This window comes from Sarcophilus harrisii, chromosome 2 (assembly GCF_902635505.1).
Source record: "Sarcophilus harrisii chromosome 2, mSarHar1.11, whole genome shotgun sequence".
NCBI classification, from domain to species: Eukaryota; Metazoa; Chordata; class Mammalia; order Dasyuromorphia; family Dasyuridae; genus Sarcophilus; species Sarcophilus harrisii.
Window position 1 is genome coordinate 321,775,175 of NC_045427.1, and position 27,396 is coordinate 321,802,570.

Genomic DNA, 27,396 nt, shown 5'->3' on the forward strand with positions numbered 1-27,396 from the left:
CATAGTTATTAGTTGCTTTTCAAGTGGGGAAATCAAGTCAAGTCAAGATATATTGTGATGATACTCAATGAATATTCTGTGTTTCCTAAGAACGGAATTTGTTGTGAAACTCACAATGTTGAAAGAGCGGTGGCAAGATGCTACCCGAAGGGCTCAGCAAAGGAAGATAACCATTAATGAGCGAGTGAAAGAATGGCGACGCTTCACTGCTTCTCTACAAAATATGATCCACTTCCTCACTGATACTGACCATTTCCTGTCTGCAGTTAAGAGTCAAGACTCTTATAGTCTTTGCCAGATCAGAAGTCTTATTCATGATTTCAAGGTATTGCTGATAGAATATGTTTTGTGGGGCATTAATAGGTTTGGGTGTGTAATATATAGTTTTTTTTAATTGTTTCTTTATATTTTCAAGTATCCCAAAGAATAAAGTAAACTCTGCTTAAACCATAATAAATTGGTTTGGTTTTTTTTTAATTGAACCAAATACTTCTTAAATATACTAGAGTCTTTTAAAAGTCAACCTGATGTTTGGACTATAAAAAGCAAAATAAGATCTTAAAAAAAAAGATTCTTAACTAGTTGGGTAAAATTTTATAGAAATCAATCAACCAGAAAGTAGGCACTTATTAAGTGTTTACTATGTGCCAGGCATTGTGCTAAGTGTCAGGAACACAAAGAAAAGCAAGAAAGTCTCAATTCCCAAAACAATTCTGGAACTTATATATGAACACATTTTTAAAGTTATATTTAACCTATATTCTTTCACTTTCCAATATATTGTTTTGAGTTTTTTTCTTCTCCTCTATTTCAGGTAAATTATTCTAAGTTGTTTAACAAAATATACTTATCTGGACTTTGAATGAGGAGCTGGCTACCACTTAGACCAGAATAATCAGAGATCATTGACACCTCTGATCCCATGCCTGTGGTGTTACTTCATTGAATTTCTAATAATCCCTGAATTGAGTACTCTTCTAACTGTTTATTCTATGAAGGCTATTTTTAATTACTCTGGATTTTTTCAGACTATAATTGGATTTTCCTTTTTTAAATTCCATGAGGGCAGCAACTGTCTTTTCCTTACTTTTGTAACTTCAGAGCTTAACATAATGCCTGGTACTTAGCATTTAATAATGCTTGTTGCCTGTCTACCTAATCTTTCTGGTCAGATCTAATGTTGAAATGAAAAGAATTTTTTTAAGGGATATACTTAGGAATTTGCTCTCTTCTTGGTCATATATATTAAATGATTAATATGATGAGGAGATGTAATATTCACACACACATATACACACCCATTTCCTATATGTTAGAGCTGTTGAAAATTAAGAACAGTTCAAAGAGGCAGGTTCTCACCCAATCATACAAATTCTGGGCATGGCATAAATATAAATGAGAGGTTCTCAAGCTTTTTGTTCTTAGGAATAAACTTATAACTTTTTTTCCCTTCCTTTTTTTTTATTATAGCTTTTTATTGATAGAACATATGCATGGGTAATTGTTACAACTCTGTCCCTTGCACTCACTTCTGTTCCAGTTTTTCCCTTCCCTTCCTTCACCTCCTCCCCTAGATGGCAGGCAGTCTCATACATGTTAAACATGTTAAAGTATATCTTAGATACAATATGTGTGTGCAGAACCATACAGTTCTCTTATCGCACAAGAAAAATTGGATTCAGAAGGTAAAAATAACCTGGGAAGAAAAACAAAAATGCAAGTAATCCACATCCATTTCCCAGTGTTCCTTCTTTGGATGTAGCTGATTCTGTCTATCATTGATCAGTTGGAACTGAATTGGAGTTTCTCTTTGTTAAAGAAATCCACTTCCATCAGAATACATCCTTGTACAGTATTGTTGTTGAAGTGTATAATGATCTCCTGGTTCTGCTCATTTCACTTAGCATCACAGACTTATAACTCGTAAAACTTATAACTCTTCTATATTCTTAGAAATTATCAAAAACCCAAAGAACTTTTGTATATGTGGCTTGAATCTATTGATATGTCATATCAGAAATAAAGTTTGATGTTCTTAAAATATTTATTCATTTAAAATAACAATAATAAGGCAAATACATGATAAAATAAGTTTTTAATAAAAAACAACCTGATTTTCAAAAACAAAAATTTAGTGAGAAGAGTTGCCTTGTTTTACATATTTTTCAAATTTATTTAGCATCCGTCTTAATAGAAGACAGTTGTATTCTATTTGATTCTGCATTTAATATGTTAGATTGTTTTAGTTGGAACACATGAAGAAATTCTTGTCTCATATAGATAATTAGTTGAAAAATATGAAGAAAAATGTAATAGGAAATAATATCTTAATGTTATCATGAAAATAGTTTTGATCTCATAGTCCTCTTGAACTCAAGGACCCCAAGAAATCTGAGAACCTCAGTCAGAATCGCTGATCCACAAAAATCTTTTTTTTTTTTTTTTTTTTTTTTGCTTTTTAGAATAAAGAAATACTTCTTAAAAGACGCCAGACTACCTGTGCACTCACTTTAGAAGCTGGGAGAAGGTTATTGGTAATAGCTGACCCAGAGACCAAAGATTCCATTGACAGAGAAATAAAAGAATTGCAGGATACCTGGAGAAATTGCCAACTTCAAGTAGCTGAGAAAACTAAAGGATTCCAAAGCACCATAGAGGTAAACAGTTCAATTATTATTTTTTTAAATCTGCAATATTCAGTACATTTTATTTCCTTTTTGCTCTATGATATCTTAGGATTCATACTTTGGATCAATAACCTCATATATATGGTTATTGTCTCGACAAGTTCAGATTTTAACTTGTCTCATTCTTATGACTTTTTTCCCATGTAGTTTACTAATACAATTGAAATTGTTTCTTTTATTTCTTGAGGTGCCTATTTGTTAATCTATTTGTCTGTCGTCTCTTCTTCCCATGTCACATAGCTATCAGAAATATCTCTAATAGCAACTTCATAAATCGTTTTTGGTACAATGCTGCAGCTTATTTATGCTTATTTTATATAGCTCTTTGATATCTTTGTCTTTTTAATTTTTCTGAGATCGTGGTATTCCATGATATAGCTATGGGTTATTTAGGGGAATTTACCAGTGCTTTCAATTCATTCTAATCTCAATTTTGAGCATGCCATCTAAGATAAAGATACCACCTATTTATCCAAGATTAATTTAAAGGAAGGGTTGCCCATTTAAAGTTTGATAGCTGTATGTCAGCCTATGTTCAGATAAGTATTTTAAATCTGACTTGTTTTTTCAATATGAATGGTTTTAAAAGTTTAATAATAATAATAGCTAGCATTTATATAATGCTTTAAAATTTGCAAAGTACTTTATAAAAATTACTTCATGTAATATTATTGTGGACTTCACCTAAGAGGCTTTGTAATATTCTAAAACTTGATGCCAAAAGGGCCGTGTCGTCTGTGAATAGGAACATTAGGAAGACTGAACTATTAATAAGACAGTTTACTTTATATTTGGTCCTTTTAAGGAAAATCTCTCTGACATTGGGAAAGACACTCTTAATAAAAATATCTTTTGTGAATAGTTATGACTTTATTTAGCACCTTGCTTGATGTCAGGACTCAGCAGATTGAGTTTTGTTTAACAAAGTTATTTCTTTAGTGGTGACCATAATGAAGTTTTTGGTATGATCTTGATGCAAGTATGAGAAGCAACTTGTCTGATGAGACAAAAGTTATACATTATATTCTACCAAAAGAAACTTTTTCTTGAAATTAATAAGTAAATGAGATCTTATGCTTTAGTCAGTTATGTAACTATAATGAAATTATTTATCTACAGAAAAATGCCATCAACAGTTCCTGTTACTATCTCATTTTCTTTAAGGATATTCTTATTAAATTAAGAGATTTGGATAAATAGGTCTGAGAATCATCTGAATAGAGATGATAATTGTATATGTGGGAGCTAATGAGATGGTCAAGGTGTTATGCCACAGTTCTCTTTAACTGTCCTGACTCGGTTTCCCTGCACTAGTTTCCCTTGTCTCAGTAAATTCCTTTATTTATAACTCCCCTTCTAGTCCATTAAGATTGGGAACCATTTACTCTAAGGTTATAAATTGTTAGCAAGATAAACAAGAGAGCAGACTGCCTGACTCTTCCCTTTCCTCAAGAATTTACAATATCCCTCTAAAATATTCCAAGATATTTGGAATCAACTGACATCTTTATCTCTGGGTATTCAGAAATCCTGTCTCTGGGCTTTTAGGATTTATGGTCTCCCCCCAACCTGACAGAAGTTTTCCTGGCATTTCTTGGTTCTTTGTTTCTAAAAGGTATTTAAGAGCTTGAGATACGCCCATTCATTGCTGGAGGCTGTATGACAGTCTCCTCCAGCCCTGGAACCAACATGGATTCTGTGGTCCCAGTATATCTTTATCTGACTGGATAATTTGAGAGGAGAGTCCTGTCCAGTCAAATATACTCTCCAATTAATAAAATATTGAAAACTCTCTAATCTCTCTCCTGCCTCAGTTTCTCCGGCATTACAAAGGGAAATTGTATTGAGGGAGAAGAGTACAAAGAACAGAGAAATGACCTATATTTAACTATCCTTTATATACTAATAAACTAAAGTCTGTTCCTCTTATCTTACCCCTATGATTGTAGACTTCTTGAGCAGTCATTTATGCAAAATAGTGAGTTTCTTCTCCTTAGTTTTTCTGTAGATTATTTATTGTTCTCTCTTTTTTATTTCTCCTGTCAAAACCAATAAGACAGAATAAATTCCTCTGTCTCTATGATAACTGAAATCATTAAAATTCTTAAAGGATAATTGTGGCTTCTCCCTCTGTTAGAATGTAAAGAAATTCTTCATCATTTTTTAGGACCTTTAAATTAGTGAAATTATTTGCTTCTTGTTTTCTCTTGACTCTTGTGTTTACAGTACAAAATTTCTAATAAGCTCTGACTTTTAAGGCATGCTTAAAGTCTCCTATTTTATTAAAGGCCTTACAAAAAAAAAAAAAAAACACCATATAGGCTATACCTTGTTCTATGAGATAAGTTCATCTTTAGTCTTGGTGGCCCAATGAGAGTTTTGGCTTTTCTTCTTCTACAATTACCAACAATAAGTAGGCTCTTGCCCCTACCATGGCCTCCCCCTAAGTCATTGGTGCTAACATTCTCTAGTCACCCAGTCCTAAATCCAGGATTCTTTTCCTCTACAAGAGTTTTCTTTACTGAGGATCTGTAAAGTTTTTTTTAAACTTGTTTTTTTTTTTTTTTAAATACTTTGATAACTATATTTCCACTGGTTTCATTTGTAATAACAAATAATAGGTATGTGTAAAGATATATTTTTACATTTTTGCCAAGAAAACCCCAAATGAGGTCACAAAGAATCAGACATGACTGAAAAATGACTGAAGAACAGCAACAATACATATTTTAGGCATTTTAAAACATTATGAGTAAGGGGTCCATAAGTTTCACTTGTCTGCCACGAAGTACATGACACACAGACAAAAAATCATTGTGAACTCCTACCCTTTACCACAATTCCTTTCTTATTACTGTCCTTTGAGAATTGCCATGTTTTTAAATTTTTATGTTTGTTATAGTTTCTATGTCTTTTTTTTTTTAGATTTGATGGCCTCTTAGTTCCCTTTCAGCTTCATATCTATGATTCCTGGATGTCAAGTTGCCAGCTGTCACCTTTCAGAGTTCTCAGTGTAATTGTCTATAGCAAAGTCTTGTTCCCTTTTCTAATTTGCTATGTATTTGAAAACCTGATAACTGGTTCTCCTACAATTCTATAAAATATGTGTATATATATATATATATATATATATATATATATACACACACACACACACAGTATAAAAGTGGTCAGGAGGAAAGAACCATGCTTCTGGAGTCGGTAGTTTTGTTGTTCAGTTATTTCTTTAGTTATTTATGACTCTTCTTGATAATTGCATTTGTGGTTTTCTTGGCAAAAATACTGATTTCCTTCTCTAGCTCATTTTGCAGATAAGGAAACTGAGGCAAACAAAATTAAGTTACTTTCCCAGGATCATACAGATAGTGTCTAAGGCTAGATTTGAATTCTAGGAAGGGCATTCTATCCAATGTTGCCACTTCTGTTACTCTGTTACTATTAACTTAGGCATAGTTTCTAAACCTTCCAAGGCCTCCATTTCCTCATGTATAAAATGAGAAAGTTAGAATCTAAGATACCACTGAACTCCAGCTCTGTGAATCCATAACATTGGTTTATTTGTTTTGTTTTAATTCTGGATAGTTTTTTGTTGTTGTTATTCATTTTTTGCTTCTCTTCTGTGTTTCTGATATTTGTTTCCAGTTTTCCAAGTTCTAGAAAAGAAGTGTCTTTATTTGACTGGATTGTTAACTCAAATTGTATCAGCATTATATATTGTTACCCCTGAGCATGTTACCTTATTATATGTCAGAAGACTCAGGAAGAAGAAAGTGTTCCCCTCATCCATTTGTAGAAATTCTGCCATCAAGAAATATTTAGGGTTCAATTTGGGTGCATTTTTCACTAAATTTTCCCTAAGTCCCCTTCCCCCAATTAAAATAATATGTGCCTTCTCAAATTTCTCATAACACATCGTGGACCTCCCTCCCCCCTACAATTATTGCATTCTCCCTTGTACCATACTCCTCTCCCCTGTATCTCTAGTATATTGTATTTTAAATATAATCCATCACAAATGGTCTTGGTTCCCTCCTTCTTTAGATTGTAAATTGTTTTAAGATCAAAAATTAGGTTTTTTCATGTTTTGTAAAACACATTTAATACAGCCCCCCCCCCCCAAAAAAAAAGGCACAGAATAAATTCCCTCATTAACTAGGCTATTCATGATCTCTCTTTACAATATTTTTCAAACAGACCTGGGATCGATGTGAAAAGCAAATCAAGGAACTGGAAAGTCGATTGCAGACTTTAAAAGCAAAAATTAAAAATCCTCTTCCAGAACCATATGAAGAGCTCTATAAAGAAAAGGAACTGATTAAGGTATTGAAATAAGAGTAATTTTACAGAATAATTTCTAAGTCTTGGATATGCTTGATTCTGCCCTCCTGTCTTCTCCAATCCAGCAGACGGTCCTTGTTTTATTAAAAAATACTCACCTTCCTAACATGATACTTTGATCTCTGTAGAAATTGAAATCTTAATGCATTTGGAGATTAATGCCTGCAAATGACATTTTTTTAAAGAATAGAAATCAACTTTTACTAACCCTAAGGATTTGAGCATTTTGTTCAACTAATCCCCCAAAGCGAAAGAAGTCCTTGAGCTTGTTCTGAAAGTTGTTCCTTTATCAGAAACCTTGGCTCTAAAGTAAAAAGAGAAAAAGGACACTTTTTTTTAAATGATTTTTTTTTTCTTCCAGAGGCCAATTTTTTTTTTCCTATTGAGCAAAGCACTTCCACACTTTCACAAAACTGACCAGACTGGATTCACCTGTCTTGATATCTCAGTGAAAATTCTAGGACAGATTGTTGGTGTGGAGACAGAGAAAGCAAATCATGTGGGTAGAAAAATGGACCAATTAGAATGGGGTTCACTATCAGTCATTTGATATGCAGTAGGCAAGAAGAATCATTAAAAAAATTCCTTCTTTTCAATTTCTCAACTGTGTGGTAAGACCAGATTCATAAGTTTATGAGTGACCCCAGACCAAACAATGACAAGAAAATAGGAACACTAATATCTGTCATACTTTGGAAAAAATTAGATGGCATTTAGTTAGTAGTCCTCCAGAAGAGCAGTTTATGGAATAGGAAGTTTTTACTTCTAATTTCACAGTGCTACAATTCCATGACTTCCTATGCTATTTGAGGAAGTTGAGGCAGCAAGCTTAAAAATGGGAAGGATTGAGTAGGGGGTTTTGAATTCTACCCAAAATTTTACGCAGTTAAAAGTCCTGGCAGCCTTTCTCCCTGCCACAATGATAAATTCATTACATTCAAGAATCTACATATAGGATTCAGAACAATTTTTTCTAAAAACCAATGCCTTTTCCCTCAGTGGTGCTTACCAAATAACTGGAGGGTTCATAAAATATAAAATAAGCTGGGTTATGCCCCTCCAAAAGCATTTAATTCATTACCAAAAGAAAGTGTTTTGGTTCTTTGGATTATTCAAGCCATTAATCCATCTGTTTTATTAGCATGGATAACTGAATAAAACTTTGAATTTTTCTGCTTGTAACTATTCACCAAAATCAATCAACAGACATTTAGTAAACTCCTCCTAAGTGCTGGGCCCTATGCTAAGCATCTGGGATAGTAGGCAAAAAACAGTCCCTGTCCTCAAGAATTTGATGGGAGAGGATTTTTGTTGATGTTATTGAGTTAATATTCAATTCTCTATGATTCCATTCCATTTAAGGTTTTCTGGACAGATATTGGAGAGACTGGCCATTTTCTTCTCCATTGTATGCATACAAGCAAAGTGAGATAAATAGGGTTAATTGATTTGCCTGAGGGTCACAGTTAGTAAGTGTGTGAGACCTAGGAAGATGTCTTCCTAACACTGTCCCCTGTATTCTCTCCACTGTGTGTCACCTAGCTGTCCCCCACTAGGGGAAATGGCATGTAAACAATTGTATACAAAACCACAAACTAGTAAATTCCAGGCTTTTTTTAAACTGATGGATATTTAAAGACATCTCTTTAAGCAGAATGTGAACACCTATCTCCTGAACAGAATTTGAACTGACTTATTAGTTGGTTTTTTTGCTCTGCCTATAAAATGGTGCAGCTACTTTAGCACTTAGCCCACTATTTATTCCCATCTTCTTCTCAAGAGTTGAAAAAATGAGAACACATGTTAAAGTATTTAAGAAATAAGAGCTGCTAGATAAAGAGTTTTCATGGTTCTTCTCCTAATGAAAGACTTAAAATATATGCCTCTTAGCCGCCTAAAAATGCCAATCACTTTGTTGCTATTGTTTAGACGTGTGATTTCTCTTCATTTTGTGCTGAACTCCCAAAAGGAAGCTCTCTAAATCATTCTCTTTTTGGAAGGAGTAAAGTAATTGGAATTAATAATTTGCCCAGGGTCACCTAGCTAGAAAGTATTAAGTGTCTGAGGTCAAATTCGAACTCAGGTTCTCTTAACTACAGGACTGGTGCTTTATCCATTGTGTCATCTAACTGCTTTTAAATCTTTCTTTAATTTATAATCTTAGACAGTTGCCTGGGGGCACTGAAAACTTAAATGACTGGCCTAGTCAGACACCTAGTCTGAGGTAGAATTTGAATGAACGCAGATCTTCCTGTTGAAGACTACTTTTACTAATTAAACCAGGCTAACTATTCTTGATTAGATATAAATAAATGTTAACTAAAATAACCCTTTTGCTTTTGCATATAAACAGCTTTCTCTTCATTCAAGCAAATAAAGTTTTGTTTTCTTTAAGATTTCCGTTGATTGGAATCCAGCTCCATAAAATGTAAAAAACAGACCTGTGTTTTGGCCAGTTCAGTTTGCCTAGTTTGATTTCCTTGTCATGGAAGAATTTTGTCTTATTTTTTGTCTTATTTGACTTATTTCTATAAAGAAAAACAAAAAGTTTCCTCCTGACAAAACATTGCATTAGTAAATATAACATTGTGGATAGAAATCTAGATTTGGAGTTACAGGCAGTGTTCAAATACTGTCTTATTAGCTGTGTGATCCTGGGCAATTCATTGAATTTCTGTTTCCTCATCTATAAAAATAAGGATAATAGTAGCGCCTACCTCTCAGGGTTTTTGTGAGGACCAAAAGAGATATTTGTAAAGGGCTTTGCAGTCGTAAATAACTATATAAATATGCCTTAATCAATCCCTATTTTTCTCCAGACCTATTATGACCAAATATTGAATAAATTGTTTTTTTTTCCATTATGAACTTTGATACTATTTGTTTCCAAAATTAATGAAAACATAGATCCTCTTTTAAAATAAGGGGGCCTAATAACTTCTTTCTAATAGTGTGGCGACCAATGGCAAGAGTACATCTCTGGAATTTTGTAGACTGAGAAGCCACACTCTAAAGAAATTCTTGCAGTGTGTGACAGAGGTCAAAAAAAAAAAGTGTTTTAATCTAACGGAACTTTAAAAATGTTATTCCCTGTAATAGAACTAAACTGATACATGGATTTTATATTCCAGTAGAGACAGTACAAAACTGTCCCTCATCTATTCCAAAAGGATTAAACACTCGGAGAAAGGAGAGATTTCCTTAGAAAAGGTATAAAAAAAGGCTGGGCAACCGGAAACCCGAGACTCCAGCCACGACCGAATTCCTTAGCCTTAAGCTCCCTCCCCTTTTCCCCTCCCCCAAATCCAATCAAAGGATTAGCCTACAGGTTTGGAAACCACTGTACTTGGGGCTGAAGACTTTCCCCCTTTCCTCCTCCTTCCCCTTCCCTTCCTCTTCTCTTGTGTTTAAATGCAGGAACTGGAGAACTCCTTGTCAAATTGGGCTCAGAACTTGAAGGAACTTAATATCATGAAGGCAGACGTAAGCTGGTACATTCTGGTGGAAGATGTGATGGTTTTGAAGGAGCAAATAGACCATTTGCACAGACAATGGGAGGAGCTCTGTTTAAGAGTAAGTCACTTCACTGTGGGGCATGCCTGTTATGGGGGTTATTGAAATGTCTCCTAAAGTCAGATCAAGTCGAAAGAAGCTTGATTTCTTTGAATCTGGAAGCTGTTTCAGGAAAAGAATAAGCAGGCTGTTTCTTAAGTGGGGAGCTACACAGTTTGGTAAAGTTGACCCTTTGTTTGGAAGGCTTCTGGCTGTAGCTTTGCTCACTTTTAATGATCTAAAGAAAATCGCTTGGAGAAAATGCACCAGTGGGAAGCCACGGGTAGTTGATTGCTCTATCTTGAGAAGATAAAAAAGAAAAATGTGGAAAATTTATAGTGGGTGTAAAAAGGGAAGAAGGGGGTCTTTTTCTTCAGTCCACAGTTTTGCAGGAGAGTTCAGGCCGATTCCCCAGAATGGAGAAAATGATTTTAACTCACTTAGGACTATGAAGCCAATTGGAAAGTTTTCAATTTATTTGTGATCCTTCGGTGTAAATTTAAATTAAAAATCTTTTAAGAAGAAATGTTGAAAGCTATCTTTAATAAATCTGAATGCCTAACCTTTTCTTACTAATGAGATTTCTAAAGTTATTAGCATGTTGTATCCGTTTGTCTTTAAGTCAGATATGGAAGGAATTAAAGAAACCAAATATACTTAAAGATTTTAGTTTAAGAATTACAGACTGATGTAAGTATACTAATGTAATAAAAACCTGTTCTCTCGTGTTCTGGGGATTAAGCAAATATTATTTAACTGTAAAAATTCTTTTGCCTGATTTTTTGTAGTGGAAGAAAGAAATTTATTTTAACCTGGGAGGACCTTCAAAGACTAAAATCATAAAATGTTTTCATTTCTTTATTTTGCTTTGAAAACTAATCTCAATAATGGAGACTGATTTCAGGTTTAAACATTTCTTTGGAACTCAATTTTGATTGTATTAAAAGAGAAAAAATATTTTTAAAAATTTATAAAGATCATTTTTAAAATGGTTGCTCTTTGTAGGGAATGGTAAATCTGAAAACTAGATGACCTAATGCTGCTAATGGTAAAAGTAATGGAATCAATACACCACAATTGAACAGATGTGTTCACTGAATGGTTCTCTGATTCATCCTGTGCAAAAAAAAAAAAACAAAAAACCAAAGCAAAACAAAACAAAAGCCCCAAAGATTTATAGCCAAAATGTCATTGGTAAATTTGCACACTCAGGATTCTGGCTAAAAGCCATGTTTTTCAGGAATGAAGTTTCTAGCAGGCCTTTTATGATTTTGTTTACATCCAGGTTTAACTGCATTAATAACACAACAGAGTAGTACTTTATAGAGTTTTGTGTGTCATCATTTTAAATTACCATTGCTTTCCAGTACTTAAAATTTACATTGCCTTTAAAGCCTTTAATAATCTCACTCCAACTATTTAAATCTTTCTAGACCGATCTCATATCACTCTCCTTCACCCACTCCAAGGTTTCAGTCAAACAGACCTATTTGCTTTACCAAAAACAGAACATTCCATCATCCCCCATGGATCTCCATGCCTATTTTCTGTTTACATTTTCTCCCTTCTGTCCTCCCAGCCTCTAAGAACAGATACTGTTTTAGAGTTTTTTGATCACTTAGAATTAAAGGAATTTAGTAAATGTTTGTTGAATATATGTATATGTGTAACCTGCCCAACTCAAAAGCTGAGTCATACAAAGTCATTTTGTCATTTTTTGAAGTTTGAGTTTTTTAAATTTGGACTTGTCTTCAGAAAACTGTAGAGTGGATAACTGTTTCACTTTTTAGAAACAGAATTTTTACTCTTCTAATGGCATAGCATTATCCTCCTTAGAAAGTGAATATTCATGTCCTCAATTTTTCTGTTCAGATTAACATTCCCAGGAAGTTGTTGCAACTGACTTTATTTGTTTTGAATTGGATGGCCACAATCAATTCAAACTCAATACGTCTAAACCAGAAATTGTTATTTTTCCTCCTATTCTCTTTCCTGTTCTGAATTTCCCTCTCAAGGACTTTCTGGCCACCCAGGTTAATAATCTTGATGCCTACCTCAATTCCTCACCTTTTAAAAATCTGTTGCCCAAACCTTTCTACTTTCTAATCACTTGCTCTTACACCTACCACTCTAGGTTAGGCCCATCCTTTACTGTTGCATTACATTTTTACCTAATGATCTCTCCTACCTCAGGTGTCTCTCCACTCCAATTAATCTTCTCCTCAACTGTCAAAAGGGATTTTCCTCAAAAGTACAATTCTGACCCTGTTACCTCTCTTTCCCGTCTCTGCCTCTGCCTTTTTTTCTCTCTCTCTCTGTCCCTCTCTCTCTCTCTCTTTTTCTCTCTGAAAAAACTCTTATTACTCTCTGTTTTGTGTAGGATTAAGTAAAGTTCTGTTTGGTAGGCCCCTCCTCACCTCACTTTCCTCAGATTCCTACAAGTCTCAGCTCAAATACCATCTGTCCTTTCCTCTCCCCTAGCTACTAGTTACTTCATCTCTGACACTACCTTCCCTCTTCTGTAAGTTTACAGAGCTACAAATGTATATGTATGTATATGTAATACATATATATTCACACACACACACATATTGAGATCTCTTCATGTGCTAGAACTATATTTTTTTTTCCCCTTTCTTTACATCTCTACCTTGGCACATAATAGTTTGGCAAATGTTTTTGGTTGGTTTATGGATGAGTTAATACTTATTTGGTAGCTACCTTAGAACTTTGAAATATTTACTGAATTGAATACTAAATTTCTGCCTACAATAGATTCATGCTCTCTATTTCTTTTTTGAGTTTACAAGCAGTCTTGTTTTTTGTGTATTCCATAGTACTTAAAAGCCAGTTAGGTGGCACAGTGAATAGAGTGCCAGGCCTGTAGGCAAAGTCTTCCCCAGTTTAAATCTGGCCTCAGATACATAATAGCTATGTGATCCTGGACAACTCACTTTGCCTGGGAAAATCAACTCCATTAGCCTCAATTTTCTTACCTGTAAAATGAACTGTAGAAGGAAATGGCAAAGCACTCCAGTGTTTCCACCAAGAAAACTCTAAATGAGGTCACAAAGAGTTGGACACTGAACAAAAAAAAAATTGTTAGGCAGTTTTCCCACACATCAAACTTAGATTTGCCTCTTTGAAATTCTTGGTTCTGAATTTTGGAGCCGAATAGAAGTCTGCCTAATCCCTTCTCCAGATGACTAGCTTTTAAAATTAGAGGGAGTCACTAAAACGTTATGCCTTGTATTGAAATTAAATCAAATGCAAATGGTTACTAAATTGAATGTATTATATTTGCTGCTCTATACTGAATTTTTAATAAAACATCAGAATTTTGTTTGAGGGAATACCTTGAAATAAACTTTAACATACTTTCTTGAGGACTTCAAAATCACCAAAATTTAAGAATACTGGAAGGAAGAAAGTGAAAAAGACATAAAAGACATAGGAAGTTAAGGAGAGGGGGCTCAAAAGGTTTTAATAACAAATAGTAACAAAATAGTAAGGAAGAAGGGCAGGTCAGGTGAAGAGGGGATGAAGTAAAGTTTTAGTCTCATTGAATTTGAAATTAGGACCACACATATAGTACATAATATTCTTATGACATAAGCAAAGAATTTCTCACTTGATCTATACTTTTCTGATATCTTTGCATAACAAATGTGGGTTGGATTTTAAAATACCAAATAATTCTGGCCATTGCCAGAATAGGTGAGGTGCATGGGCTTTATGACCTAAAGAGGAATCCTATTTAGGATTCAGGAGTAAAAAGAAAAAAAAAATAGGAGAGGCATTTGGCCACTGTTTGATATACAATATTTAGCTTTTCAGCATCTACTAGAACCATATTCATTCATTTGTTTATTCTGAAGGGATAAATGACTAGCCCAGGGTCATACAGCTATTATATGTGTGATGCTAGATTTGAATTCAGGTCTTCCTGACTCCAGGCCAACACTCTATCCACTGCCCAGCTTAGCTGCCCATCTTCCCCACTGTATTTATGATATACAGGTTGTTTCCTGAGCTGAGTGCTTTATTAAGTTTTATTTTGCAAACAATTTCCAAAGGATTTCCTTTCACAAAATTTTTCAGAGTGATCATTAACCTATTTCTCTGGTGTTTTAATAAAGGAAAATGCAGAGCCTTAGATCAATAGGGATAATTTTTTTGATGGCAGTTGTTGATTATATGTTTATGGTTAGTTACTTCAGCCTCTGGAAGTTTTACAAACCACCGAGTGAATATTAGCCTAACTATCATTTGAATATTGTTGGTTATCTGGTTTCCTTTTGAGAAACTTAATGCTCAATGTATCTTCATCTTCAGGTTTCACTGCGTAAACAAGAGATCGAGGAGAGGCTCAATTCCTGGATTGTGTTCAATGAAAAGAATAAAGACTTATGTGCATGGCTTGTTCAGATGGAAAATAAAGTTCTGCAGACAGCAGACATTAGTATTGAAGAAATGATTGAAAGATTACAGAAGGTAAATTAGGAAGCAAGTTTGAATAATAGGATTTTAGCTTTTGGAAGAACTCTTTTTAAGTCTGGACAAAGTCAAGCATTTATTTAAGTATCTACTGTGTACCAAGCATAGTGCCAAGGCCAGTATGTCTAATGGGGGAAAGAAAATGTAAGTAATTTTACAAATAAGATATACACAGAGTAAATGTGGGCCAGTTTCAGAGGGAGGCTTTTAATATTATGGAGGTGGGGTTGGGAGGTTACAGAGAATCTGGAAAGACTTCTTACACAAAGTGAGACATGAAAGAAATCAGAAAACATTTAATTCTTTGATTTGGGAGACTGGACACAAGAAATATTATTTTCTAAGAATAAAGCTATAATTTATAGATACATTTTCAATTAGATGGCAGTGGATTAAACAAAAACTGGAAAATAAATTTTCCTTAATTTTAGAGAGACATCTGGGTTGGATGAAGATAATTTCACTGGGAAAAGACTACCATCATCTACCTTTTGGGGGTTGGAGGAGATTTGAGGGGCCATAAGTATGGGGCCGGTTCAGCTTTGTCTGAATTGGAAACAGATGATCTTGAAGCCAGGAAATCCTTGAGATAAAACAGTCCCTTAGGATTTTAGTTTCATAAATGTAAAGTTGAAAAGGACCTCTAGAAGCCATTTAATCTACAACCCACTTTTTATAGATGAAGAAGCTGAGGGCCAGAAAAGTTAAGTGACATATACAGTTACAAATATATGACGCAAAAGCCGAATTCAAACTGCAACCTCCAAGTTCAGTGCTCTTTCATTACATTGTTCACTTTAATAAAATAGCTTTGAGCCCTTTGAACAGTTATGGAAGATCAGAATTAGAAGTAAAAGCCACCTGAACTTGGAAATGATTCCTGCTAAGTGCTACTCAGTCAGGTCTTCAATAACATCTTACGTTAGTTTTGAACTGATATAGCTAAAATGTACATTTTGACTTGGTTGTATTTAATAATCAATTCAGTAAGCATTTAATAATTATCTTCTATGAGGAAAATACTTTTCTAGCTACTAGAAATTAAAAGACAAAAGGAAAGAAAGAATTAATGGGTGAACCATTCTAAAGTCTGTGGACTCCTTTTCAGAATATTTTAAAGTCATACATATTTATGATTATAGTAGAAACCAATTATATTGGAATACTGCTAACACTATATTTAAAAAAGTAATATATGTGCTTTGTTACAAATCAAATAACAAGATGATGTATTTAAAAATAAAAGGTATAATATCTAATTTTGACAGTGAATGTAAATATTATGAGATATGCAACAATTGTAATATAATATGAAAATATCTTTAATTTCTATAGATGACAAAATCATAGATATTGCTAGTTGTTACCTGCATCATAATAGAAAGAAGTGTTAAATTTCAATTAGTTTAGTAAAAATTAAAGATCCAGAAAAGAAAAGATTACTTTTCCTATGCACATTCATAGATATCCTTACTCCCAAAACCTATCCATGGATCCCAAGTTAAGAATGACAGATTATAAAGGAGGTTTTAGCAGCATATCAAGAAGGCTGACATGGTCTTTAACTTTTCAGTGGTAAAGTAGGTGAAAATGAATCCTGTCCAATGTTATTTCCGTTGATTATTTCTGACAGATAAACTTTCCTCAAGGATATTCTATCCAAATTTCAGACTTAAGTTTTCTAATCCCAGATTTGATTATAAAAATAGCAAAGTTTCATAGCTCCTTTAATTTCAAATTCTTTGAAGCCTAATTCATTAAAAAACACAATAGTGTATATTGTCATTTTGTCTAAATGTTAATCATGTGTATAGTTTATCAATAAAATTTTTTGAATGTAATATTTTTATATAGAAAAAAATGAAATTATTGAGATTACGATTTCCTATCAAGTGAAAGGAACTTTTATTTCACTTTTATTATAAACTTTAGAGGAAAGTAAGTAACTTTGTAATATTAATACAAGGTGCTTTGGGTGTTTTTCTCAGGACTGTATGGAAGAAATTAACCTATTTAGTGAAAATAAACTTCATTTGAAGCAAATGGGTGATCAGTTGATCAAAGCAAGCAATAAGACCAGAGTTGCTGAAATAGATGATAAGCTCAGCAAAATTAATGATCGATGGCAACATCTATTTGATGTCATTGGATCAAGGTAAGAAAATGGTTAAAACTGTTTCTGGTTTTGAAAACTGACTTTTTTTCCTAGAATTTTTCATGTAAAAAATGAATCACCTTCTGTTTTTAAATTCCCCCATCCTTCTAACTAAACTTTAAAGAGATATATAAATGAGTTTTTGTTGTATGTTTGTAGGAAATTTAAAAATGTGACAGATACCAGAAAATTCCCATCAGTCATCATGCCTAGCAAGTCCCTCAGTTTAATTGTATTGGGAGGCTTTTAGCAGTTTTTGAAATGGCAGTTAAGTGGCACATGGCTTAGATTGATAGACTTGAAGTCAGTAAAATCTGTTCTGCTTCAGACACTTAAACTGATTACCTTTGCACAAGTCATATAATTTTTCTGTGCTTCAATTTCCTGATTTATAAGATGGATCAAATGAGGTAACATGTTAAAGTCTTTGCACACCTTTAAAGGTCTATATAAATGTGGTGGGGGCAGCAGTGTCAGTGATGATAGTGATGATAATGAGATGATGAACTAAAATCAACAGAACAAAAATAGCTAATAGTGAATTGTTAACTAATAGGAGAAGGATCATAGTAAGAGGGCACTTAGCCTGTCTTGGAGAGTTCAAGTCACTAGGCACAGATAAAAACTATTTTCAATTAGGGAAAGAACTGGCAGTTGTGATTACTAATCCACTGTCAGTGATCTCTAAAAGATGTTGGAGAACAGGAAGGATAACACAGGAAGGTTGTGTTTTGTTCCCTTTCATTGTGTCCAACTCGTTATGACTCTAATAGGGATTTTCCTAGTAAAGATATTGGAGTAGTTGCCATTTCCTTCTCTGGTTCATTTTGTAGATGATGAAACAGGCAAAATCAGAATTAAGTGACTTTCCTAGTCAGTATTTGAGGATAGAATGTTTAGGTCTTCTGACTCCGCACTCTGTACACTAACACTGGTAACCAGATTTTCCAAAAAAGGCAGGAGAACAAAGTTTGCAAATTACAAGCCAGTAAATTGCCTGATTAAATTCTTGGCAAAATTCTAGAGTATAGTATTAAAGGAATGGTTAATAAATTTTTCAAAAAGGAAGCAGTGATTACAAAGAATTAAAATAGATTTTTTTAGGTCATGCCAGACTAAAATAATTAGTTGTTTTTTTTCCCCATGGAATTTATAGGCTGGTAAATCAGGGGCTATGTCAATACTGATAATAATAGTAATAATAACAACTGACATTATTTACCAAAGTCATATATTACTTTATTTGATCTTTAAAATAACTTAGTGATATGATTACTACAAATATTTGCAAGATAACAGAATTCAAAAAGATCTTGACAAACAATAATATTCATCTGAATATTAGTCAATAATCATTTATTGAGCACCTACTTTGTGCTAGGCACTTTGCCAAGTGCTGGTGATACATAGATAACAACAATCAGTGAAATGGGGATAATTGTAAAGCTTTTTATTACTTGGATTGAAAAAAAAAATCGGTTTCACACTTACAAGATGAAGGAAATATGACTAAATAGCAGTTCCAAAAGAAAAAAATCACTTCAATTTAGACCAGAAGCTCAAGATAGTATTAGAAAGTAAATCAAATCTGGGGCTGCAATAGAGAGAAAGAGTGTTCAGGACTAGGGAGGGGAATATTTCTCCTGTGTTTGGTTTTGTTTTTTCATTTGGGCATAACACATATTAAAAGTACATTGACATATTGTAAGAATACCTGGAAGATGACAACTCAAGCATGAGGGTTCTTAGAATCATAATATTGATAAGAGGATTGGTTGGAGGAACTAGGAATGTTAAACCTAACAAAAGAGACAGTTGCCTTCAAGTATTTGAAGACCCTCAAATGGTTGGAATACTAGACTTTGATTCCATTGGGCAGAACTAAGTACAATGGTTTCAGAGGAGAATAGTTAGGTTTGATTTAAGGGGGGGAAGGGGAAGGCTAATAATTTCATTTCCAAAAATAAAATGGACTGCCTCAGGAGGTTGTGGGGTTCCCCTTGCTGGAGATATTCAATATTGATATGATACATTGTAGTAGGAATTCTTGTTCAGGAATGGGTTATAGTAAAAGGTTTCAAAGTCTCTCTGACTCACAGACTTTCCTGTGAGTCAGTGAAGTGTTCCACATATCTAATTTGCATTTCCCCTCAGATTATGTTCATTGGGAAATTTTTTTGGGGGGGAATCTAAGAATAATTTACAATGTCCTCATCAAGCAGCATGCCTCCTGGGTATCTGACACTAAAAGTGTGTCAGTCATGGAAAAAGAGGAACTTATATACATATATATATGTTTGTTGAAGTTTAAAAGACCCAAGTTTTTTAGGAAGTAAAGTATAGATCTGTCAGTTACAGATTCAAACTATATATTATGATCAGTTCTTATTTAAGACTCAGTTTAAATATTGACTAACCAGATTATTTGCATAAGGAGACTTTGTGATACTTTGTGATACTGTGATTTGTAAGGAGACAAATGCTGCCTCTACATTTTTAATTTAGTCATACCTTCCCTATTTCCTCATCTGGAAAATGTGAGAATTGTACTAGATGACTTATGTGGTCCCTTATGGCTGTAAATGTGTAATTCTAGGAACACTTTTCTCTGGCTGTTTGCCTTCATAACTCATTAATGGATAGAAAATGGAAGGGAATATATATGATTGTGTGACTTATTCTGCAAATAGTTTCTTGCTAAAAATAAGAGAATGAGTTTATAGATTTCATTTTACTCATTCATTACCCATTTACCCATTCATTATTATCATGCATGAGAGATAGCATAGTCTATTGGAAAGAGAATTTAAGGCTGGGAAGGAACAGAATCTGAAGGAAAAAGTTAAGCTCAAATCCAGATTAGACTATTCCTTCATTGTAAACTCCCAATCTTCATTTTTGGGCTTTATTTTTTAAATATACTGGTCTTATTAAATTAAATATGTCTTAGGTTAATAAAATATTACAAATCATTAGTTAATATAATTTATACAATAGGGCAGCTAGATGACCCAGTTGGTAGAATGCCTAGCCTAGAGTTATGTAGACTTATCTTCCTGAATTCAAATCCAGCCGCAGAAACTTTCTAGTCAGGTGACTCTGAAAAGTCATTTAAATCCCATTTGCCTCAGTTTGCTCATCTGTAAAAAGAGTTGGAAAAAGAAATGGCAAACTATTACAGTATCTCTGCCAAGAAAATTCCCAAATGGGGTCACAAAGAGTTGGATGTGACTGAAAACAACTGAACAACAAAGATTAATTTAATAATACTAGTATTGAAGTTAATAATATGAGAATATCAAAGTCTAGGGTTTGGCCTAGAATTCACATTTCTGAAGTCTTTCAGCAACTCTCTCAGGACTACATGGCTAACAAATGCATTTTCACAAAGATGCACGTGTGAGATAGACCTATAGGACTGTGGGAATAAATTTCAGTTAATCTTCTTTAAAACATAGCATTTTTAAAAATCAATGATCAATCAATTTTTAGAATTACTAATAAGTTTATTTGATTATAAATACTAAATAAGATTGGTTCTTTTTTCCTTGCTCCCACCTTTTTAGAAGTGATGCCTTTGGAAAATTTTGTGAGAAGCTTGCTTTTTTTCTCTTTTTGTGTGGTTTTGGTTTTTTTGTTTGCTTGGTTGGTTTGATAGTCATGTGATTTCATTGATCTTATAATTCCCAGGAAGGGAAACTATTGGAAAAGATGTGAGGTCTGAAGGCAGATGGCCTGGGTTCAAGTCCTACTTCTGTGCCTTACTTAAGGGCAGCTAGATGGCAAAGTGGATAGAGTACTGACTCTGAAGTCAGTACGACCTAAGTTCAAATCTGGACTCAGACATTTAACACTTGCTGGCTGTATGACCTTGGGCAAGTCACTTAACCAGTAACCTTGAGCATTTCCTCATTTGCAAAATGAGACAGCTCCATTAGATGACTCAAAATCACACAGTCAATCTGTGTTGGGGGTACAGCTTGAATCCAGATCTTTTTGACTCATAAGCTGCCTCCCTATCCACTATATCACACTGCCTTTCTAACATTTCCAATATGTTTTAGGCACATCCTTTTTTCAGATACAGTGCTTTTCCCCTTTAATATGCTCATTCTGTTAGCTACACATCAATTTTTAAAAAATAATATTTTATTAACTACATACCTAAACTAAAACTTTTCAAAATCCAGAAAAAGAGGTTTATGTTAAAAAAAAAAAAAATTAACCTTTTCAATGAATCAGTCTTAAAACAAGTATACGGTATGATTTGTATGCCTAGCTCAGAGTTTTCTATGTTTGAACAAGTCATTCATGCTATCATCTCTTCCCCTATTTCTCTTTGGTATAATAGTGTCAAAGTTCTGGAATCTTGTTTATTTTTAACTTCTCTCCAAAAAAACAAAAAACTTGTGCCTTGGGATTATGACTTCTTTCTGTGCTTAAGAAAGCTTACAAAAGAGATGTTTGATTCAGATGTTTTTTGTCAAGATTTATATTGACCAAGACTCATGTACAAGGGACAGAGCCAGGATTTGAACTGGGTCCTTTGCATCATGAATTACTCCACACATATTTTTTAGAATTTCTTCCTTTAGATGGGATAAGAATTTCTTCTTTGAAAGGTTCTGTTGATAAGCAGAATGGTAAATGGAAAGAACTCTTCCAGCTGCTAATGAGAAGCAAGTATAGTGGGGAAAATATGGGGGGGAATATAATGGGGAAAGTACATTGTATTTTTTATCAGAGGGCCTGAGTTTCAAATCCTGATTCTGTCGCTTGCTTATTTACCCATATAAAGAGTATATGGAGTGTTCAAAGAGGACCAGTAATAAAGACTTCCTGAGCCTTTTTCAGACCTGCTCATCTACCTTTTGTGTCCACCTTCAGCTACCTCTCACCTGTGGCTCCAAGAAGTTATAACAAAGGTGAGGAATGTCTGGCTCATGGGCCATACAAGGCCTAGGAAATCATATACTCTGGCCCTGTCAAGTCAACCTGTCAAGAGGGACAACAATGTCCCTCTACTTGTTTAAGTTGATAATTTTCTATGGCCCGTTAATGATGTTATAAATATCCAAATGGCCCTTAGCAGAAAACAGGTTCTTTACCCCAGAGCTATAGTGTGTAGAGCAGCCATACCTCTGGAAATCATCTTGGCAGATGGTTGAAACCAGGTTGAGGATAACTGATGACCTTCAGAGAACAACCGATGACCTTCAGATCTGTTGATGGATTAGGGGGATGTCTATCCCAAGCATATAAAGACTTTCCCTGACAGAATGGGTCGATGAGCACAGTTTGGTCTTTAGTGGCCATGAAGGCAAGAGAGTTAAGAAATCACCCCTTGACATCATTGGTCCCCTTCGAAAAGGATGAACAGTAACAACTTACCTGTGTGAGCTGGGGTAAGCTACTTAACCTCTTTCTGCTTCAATTTCATTCTCCATAAACTGATTGGACTCTTACCTCTAAGATCCCAGTCTAGCTCTAAAATCTATAATCTTAAAGATCATCAGAGGTAATCCCCTCATTTGATAGATGAGAAAACTGAAATCCAACAAAGGTAGCAAGAGGCAGAGCCAGGATTTGAATCCTTCCTTTTTAGATATAAATCCTATAATCCTTTTATGCTATTATGATGTAGAATAACATCAAAGCCTGTGTAGGAACTATCCCATAATTTCCTCTTGAAGGGAAATGTGAGAGTAAAGTATGATCAATTACTGCTTTTTCTTTTTCTTTTTTTTTTTTAAACTAGTTATAATTTTTAATTTTGAAATTTGAATTTTAAATTAAATGATTTTGGCATTTTTTATTTGATCAGTTATTTTTTCCATGAGGATGTCTTCCTTCACATGCCCCAAATCTGAATTTCATTTTCTTTGCAGCTTGGCTCGATTCATAGTACCTCATAAATAACCCATTTGCTGCCACCCTAGAGATAACACTGCGTCCTCAGCTTTGCAATCTCTAGCACCAGAACAAAGGCTGGGTGAGAGAGAAATAGCTTGAGATTCTTGTGTATTAGAAGGGGAGAAAGCTGAGATTAAAAATTACAGTTAAATGGAGAACAAGATTTCCTTCTCTCCCTGTGACTGTCACCCTGTGCTTGCATGGGTTCATCAGTCCCTTATTAAGGAGCGTTCAGGAGGACCGCAGAGATTTTTGCTTCTATGGAAGATGCTGAGAGCAGTGGATAAATAGGACACTGGGGGAGGAGGGGTTTCCTCTTCCCTAAGTGAGGTGGATGGATATACAGGCATTAACAAGGAGCTTTCCATTATGACCTGCGGAATGATTTTTTTCCTCATAAATAGTAAGTGCTGTTTCAGTCATCAGCTCCATCTTGGTATGACCATGGCATGTTTGGGGACGGTGAACAGGAATTAGCCATTCAGGAGTGCAGCGGTGCAAGTGGGTTCGGCATTTGTGGGGGTGGGGAGGGTGGGGAAGAGCCGAGGGGGATGGGCACTGCAATGACTGTGCCTGTGCGCGTGTGTAGATGGCGTGTGGCTACGGGGTCTGCCTTTGACAAGTGGTGAGAATAAATGAAGCTGAATAGAAGACCTTATGCTCCTGCATAAACACCATTGTGAGGCCTTTAACTTCCCATAATAGTGATGCCAGTGTCACAAAAACAGGGGTGGGCTTCAAGCTTCCAGGATAAATACATGTCTTAATATAAGGGCTCAATTCTTTCTTAATAAGTAACGACGATACAAAATTAGTTGGGTTCTTTTTGGCAACCTAGTAGCTTTCTACAGTATTAAGATCCAGTTATTTCAACCAAAAATTAACATTGAACTGATAGTCTTAAACTTGGAATCCTTTCAATAATATTGTCAATTCTCAGCAATTTTATGACCAATTTGTTGTCCAGAGATTTTATGATATAGGTTTAAAATTTTTAACTTGCAGAAAAAAAGACTAAATAATCGATTTATTAGATGTACATTTACATAGATTTTAAATATTTTTAAAGCACATTTTAGCTGGTACTATTTATTACTACACAGCAAGGTAGCTTACATATAGTAAATGCGTAATAAATACTTGTTGTTGATTAAAGAAATATCAGTCATGATTTACAAGATTTTTGTCTTTGATAAAGATGTTGATATTTTCAAGAAGGAAAGAGGGAGAAAGGGGTATTCTGGTATTTCAGCTGATTAAAATTAAAGGCCAAAAAAAAAAAAGGGGGCTTTGTTCAACAGACCTAGCTTATTTTCTACACATGGCACTACTGGTGTGCCTTTGGCCCTATCTTTCAGCAAATGAGCTTTATTCTCTGTGGCTGATTCTGATTGAGCTTTCTTTACATTTTGTTCAGCTTTGAGGTTTGATTACTTTGGCAAAATGCTCGTGGAGTTTGTATCAGCTCACCTACTTTATTCCATATGTATAATGGAATATACAATGGAATACATAATGGATAGAAAATAAGTTGTTTGTTTTGAGTTTATTTGAGTTATCTTTTGCATACCCAAGTTTTAGTTCTCCTGTAACTTATAAAGCTACAAATTAATGCAGATAAACATTTTTATTTTTTATTTTTAAAATATGATTTACTAACCACTGATTAAACAAGTGTTTGAAAGCCCAACATATCTCCTTATGGATTTTCATTTTGGTATCTCATTTTAATTTCTGAAGAAGTTTCATTGTTACTAGGACTTTGTTTTATTTTATTTTTCAAGGGCAAGATTAAGGAAATATCTACTGAAGTTTGTTGGCAAATGATATGTTGACCTATGTAAAAATACAGTAATTGGATTTAAAAGTTTGGGTAGAACATTGTTACAAAGTAAATAAAAGCTTAAAGTAACACTTTTGGTGGTTCTTGAAGCTAATCTTAACATTTTGAAGAAAACTATTTATTGTTAATTTTTGACATATCATTTGTTAAAAGTTAATAGTTCAAAAGTGGAATAGGGTATCTCATGAAAGAGAAGGTTCTCTCACTTCCCTTACTCAATGTCTTTTTTTTCCTTTCTTTTTCTTGTCTTAAAATGGAGGCTGGATGACTCTTTGAGTGTTATAAAGGGATTCTTAGTCAGGAGTGAACATCTAGATTGGATTACCTCTGAAATCCTTCCTAACTCATATTCTGTTATCTTTATGTAAAGGTGGGACATTTGCTTTCTGAAGTAACTGATATGATGTAAGCAGTTTAATCCAATAAGATCTGATAGTGGGATTTATAAGATCAGAGAATTTAGAAATGTGAGGGACTTTGCAGGTCAACTAAACCAAAATATCCATTTTATAAATGAGGAAACTGAGGTCTGGTTAGATTAATCGATTTACTGGAGGATGGATGATCACTTTTCAGGCTAATTTTGGATACATGTTAGACTTGACCTGCTGATATTCCCACCAACTCTCAAATTCTGTGATTTAAGGTCATTTAATCTAGTAGCAGTTGGATTAGAATCCACATATTCTCCATCCAAATCTAGTATTCTTGCATGTCAACATTCTTTTTCCTTTTTTGATAAACCTGATATTATCATCAACATTGTCTATAGGATTCTATAGCTCTCTTCCTTTTTAAGATGCTGATCTTTTGATCTCAATATGACTGACATTCAGAATGACTGAGCTCTGTCATGTCAAATATGTTGAGTGCTCTTCTTTTTATCAAAAGTTATGAGTAGAGCTGAGACACAAAAGCAGAAAGTAAGCTGACTCACCATCTTTGTAAATTGTAATCTAGGCTTTCTGCCTGCCTCCTTGTAGTGCTCCAGGGTCAAATAAATAGCTCTCACAACCTTATGTCTCCCCCTAGGGTGCATACAGTATACCTGACCACCTGGGGTTCTCAGGTCAACCCCTTCTGAACCCTGAGTTCTTATAGCTGAACTTGCCTTTCTACCCAGTATGTATGGCTTGCTCCTTTGGACACATAGATTCCTTTGTCACCTTTGTTTTCTTCCTCTTTTCAATTTTTCATTCTATCCTTCATTATAATGATAAAAGCTTTCAAGTTCTTGTGAATGAACATTGGATTAAATAGCTAAAGGAAGCCATAGAGGTTGCTTGCAGCTGTGTAGGTCTGAGGGGTGAGGAGTGGACTTTGCCTTTTCTTTCCTTTCTGTACTCAAACTGTTAATTCTTTATTAACCCCTCCTCCTTCCAGTATGGTAACTGCTATGTGTTGTTTTGTCTGAAGACTACATGTTCCATAATGCTGTTCAAACCAGGCAACTGGAGCTAACTTGGTATTTTTTCTAGTTACAATAAAGCCAGTAAAAGCAAAGTATTTGGGATGATCTGGACTCACCTTTAAGTTCAGATTGCTTTCCAGAGCTAGATTCTCTGTAGAGCACTTTTAATTTTCAAAAATTGCAGTGTGATTTTGAAACTAATTACCTCTCCATAGTATGAGGCAGGAAACTGACATTAAAAGGACTATCCAGGAAACATAGACTCTTTTTTAATTAAATTATATTTTCAATGAACAAATATGCACTTTCTCTCTCCCATCCCATTCCCAGCAGTTGAAGATAAAATAAAAAAGAAAACCTCTGTCACAAACATTTATGATTAAGCAAAACATATTTCTGCAAAGTTTATGCTTAAAAGAGAAAAATTGTGTGTGTGTGTGTGTGTGTGTGTGAGAGAGAGAGAGAGAGAGAGTGAGTGAGTGTGTGTAAAAGAGAGAGACAGACAGAAAGACCCACAGAAACTGATTCTACACCCAGGATTTCACTTCTCTATCAGGTGGTAGATAGTCATTAGTCCTCTGGAGTTATGTTTGTTCGTTACATTGATCAGAATCCTAAGTCTTTCATAGTTGTTTGTCTTTATCATATTATCATTATGCTCCTAGTTCTCTTTACTTCATTCTGCATCAGTTCATGTTAAGTCTTCCTAGTTTTTCTCTGAAACCATCCCCTTCATCATATCATACAGCATAATAGTGTTCCATTTCTTTTGTGTGCCATAACTTGTTCAGTCATTCCCCAACTAATGAACATCCTCTCAGATTCTCATTTTTGCAGGTCAAAAAGAATTGTAAATATTTTTGTACATTCTTGGTTAGAGATTATTTAGGACTAATTCCCCCTCCCCCATAACCTACCTTCAAGACTTGCTTTGTCTTTTTCTTTTTCTTCCTATTTTCCTGTTGAGTGAAATGTATTTCTGTATATATCCTGCATGTAT

At 34.4% G+C, this 27,396-nt stretch overlaps 1 protein-coding gene across 2 annotated transcripts in view; it reads left to right on the forward strand.

Annotated features, from left to right (window-relative positions):
* Positions 1–27,396, forward strand: part of SYNE2 (spectrin repeat containing nuclear envelope protein 2) — a 297,544-nt gene that overhangs the window by 235,632 nt on the left and 34,516 nt on the right. For both annotated transcript variants that reach the window (XM_023502825.2, XM_031952701.1), the window contains 6 exons: positions 91–325; positions 2,463–2,657; positions 6,882–7,007; positions 10,443–10,598; positions 14,913–15,071; positions 17,063–17,229. In XM_023502825.2, coding sequence (XP_023358593.2) covers positions 91–325; positions 2,463–2,657; positions 6,882–7,007; positions 10,443–10,598; positions 14,913–15,071; positions 17,063–17,229 — 1,038 coding nt within the window. The remainder of the gene's footprint in view (positions 1–90; positions 326–2,462; positions 2,658–6,881; positions 7,008–10,442; positions 10,599–14,912; positions 15,072–17,062; positions 17,230–27,396) is intronic.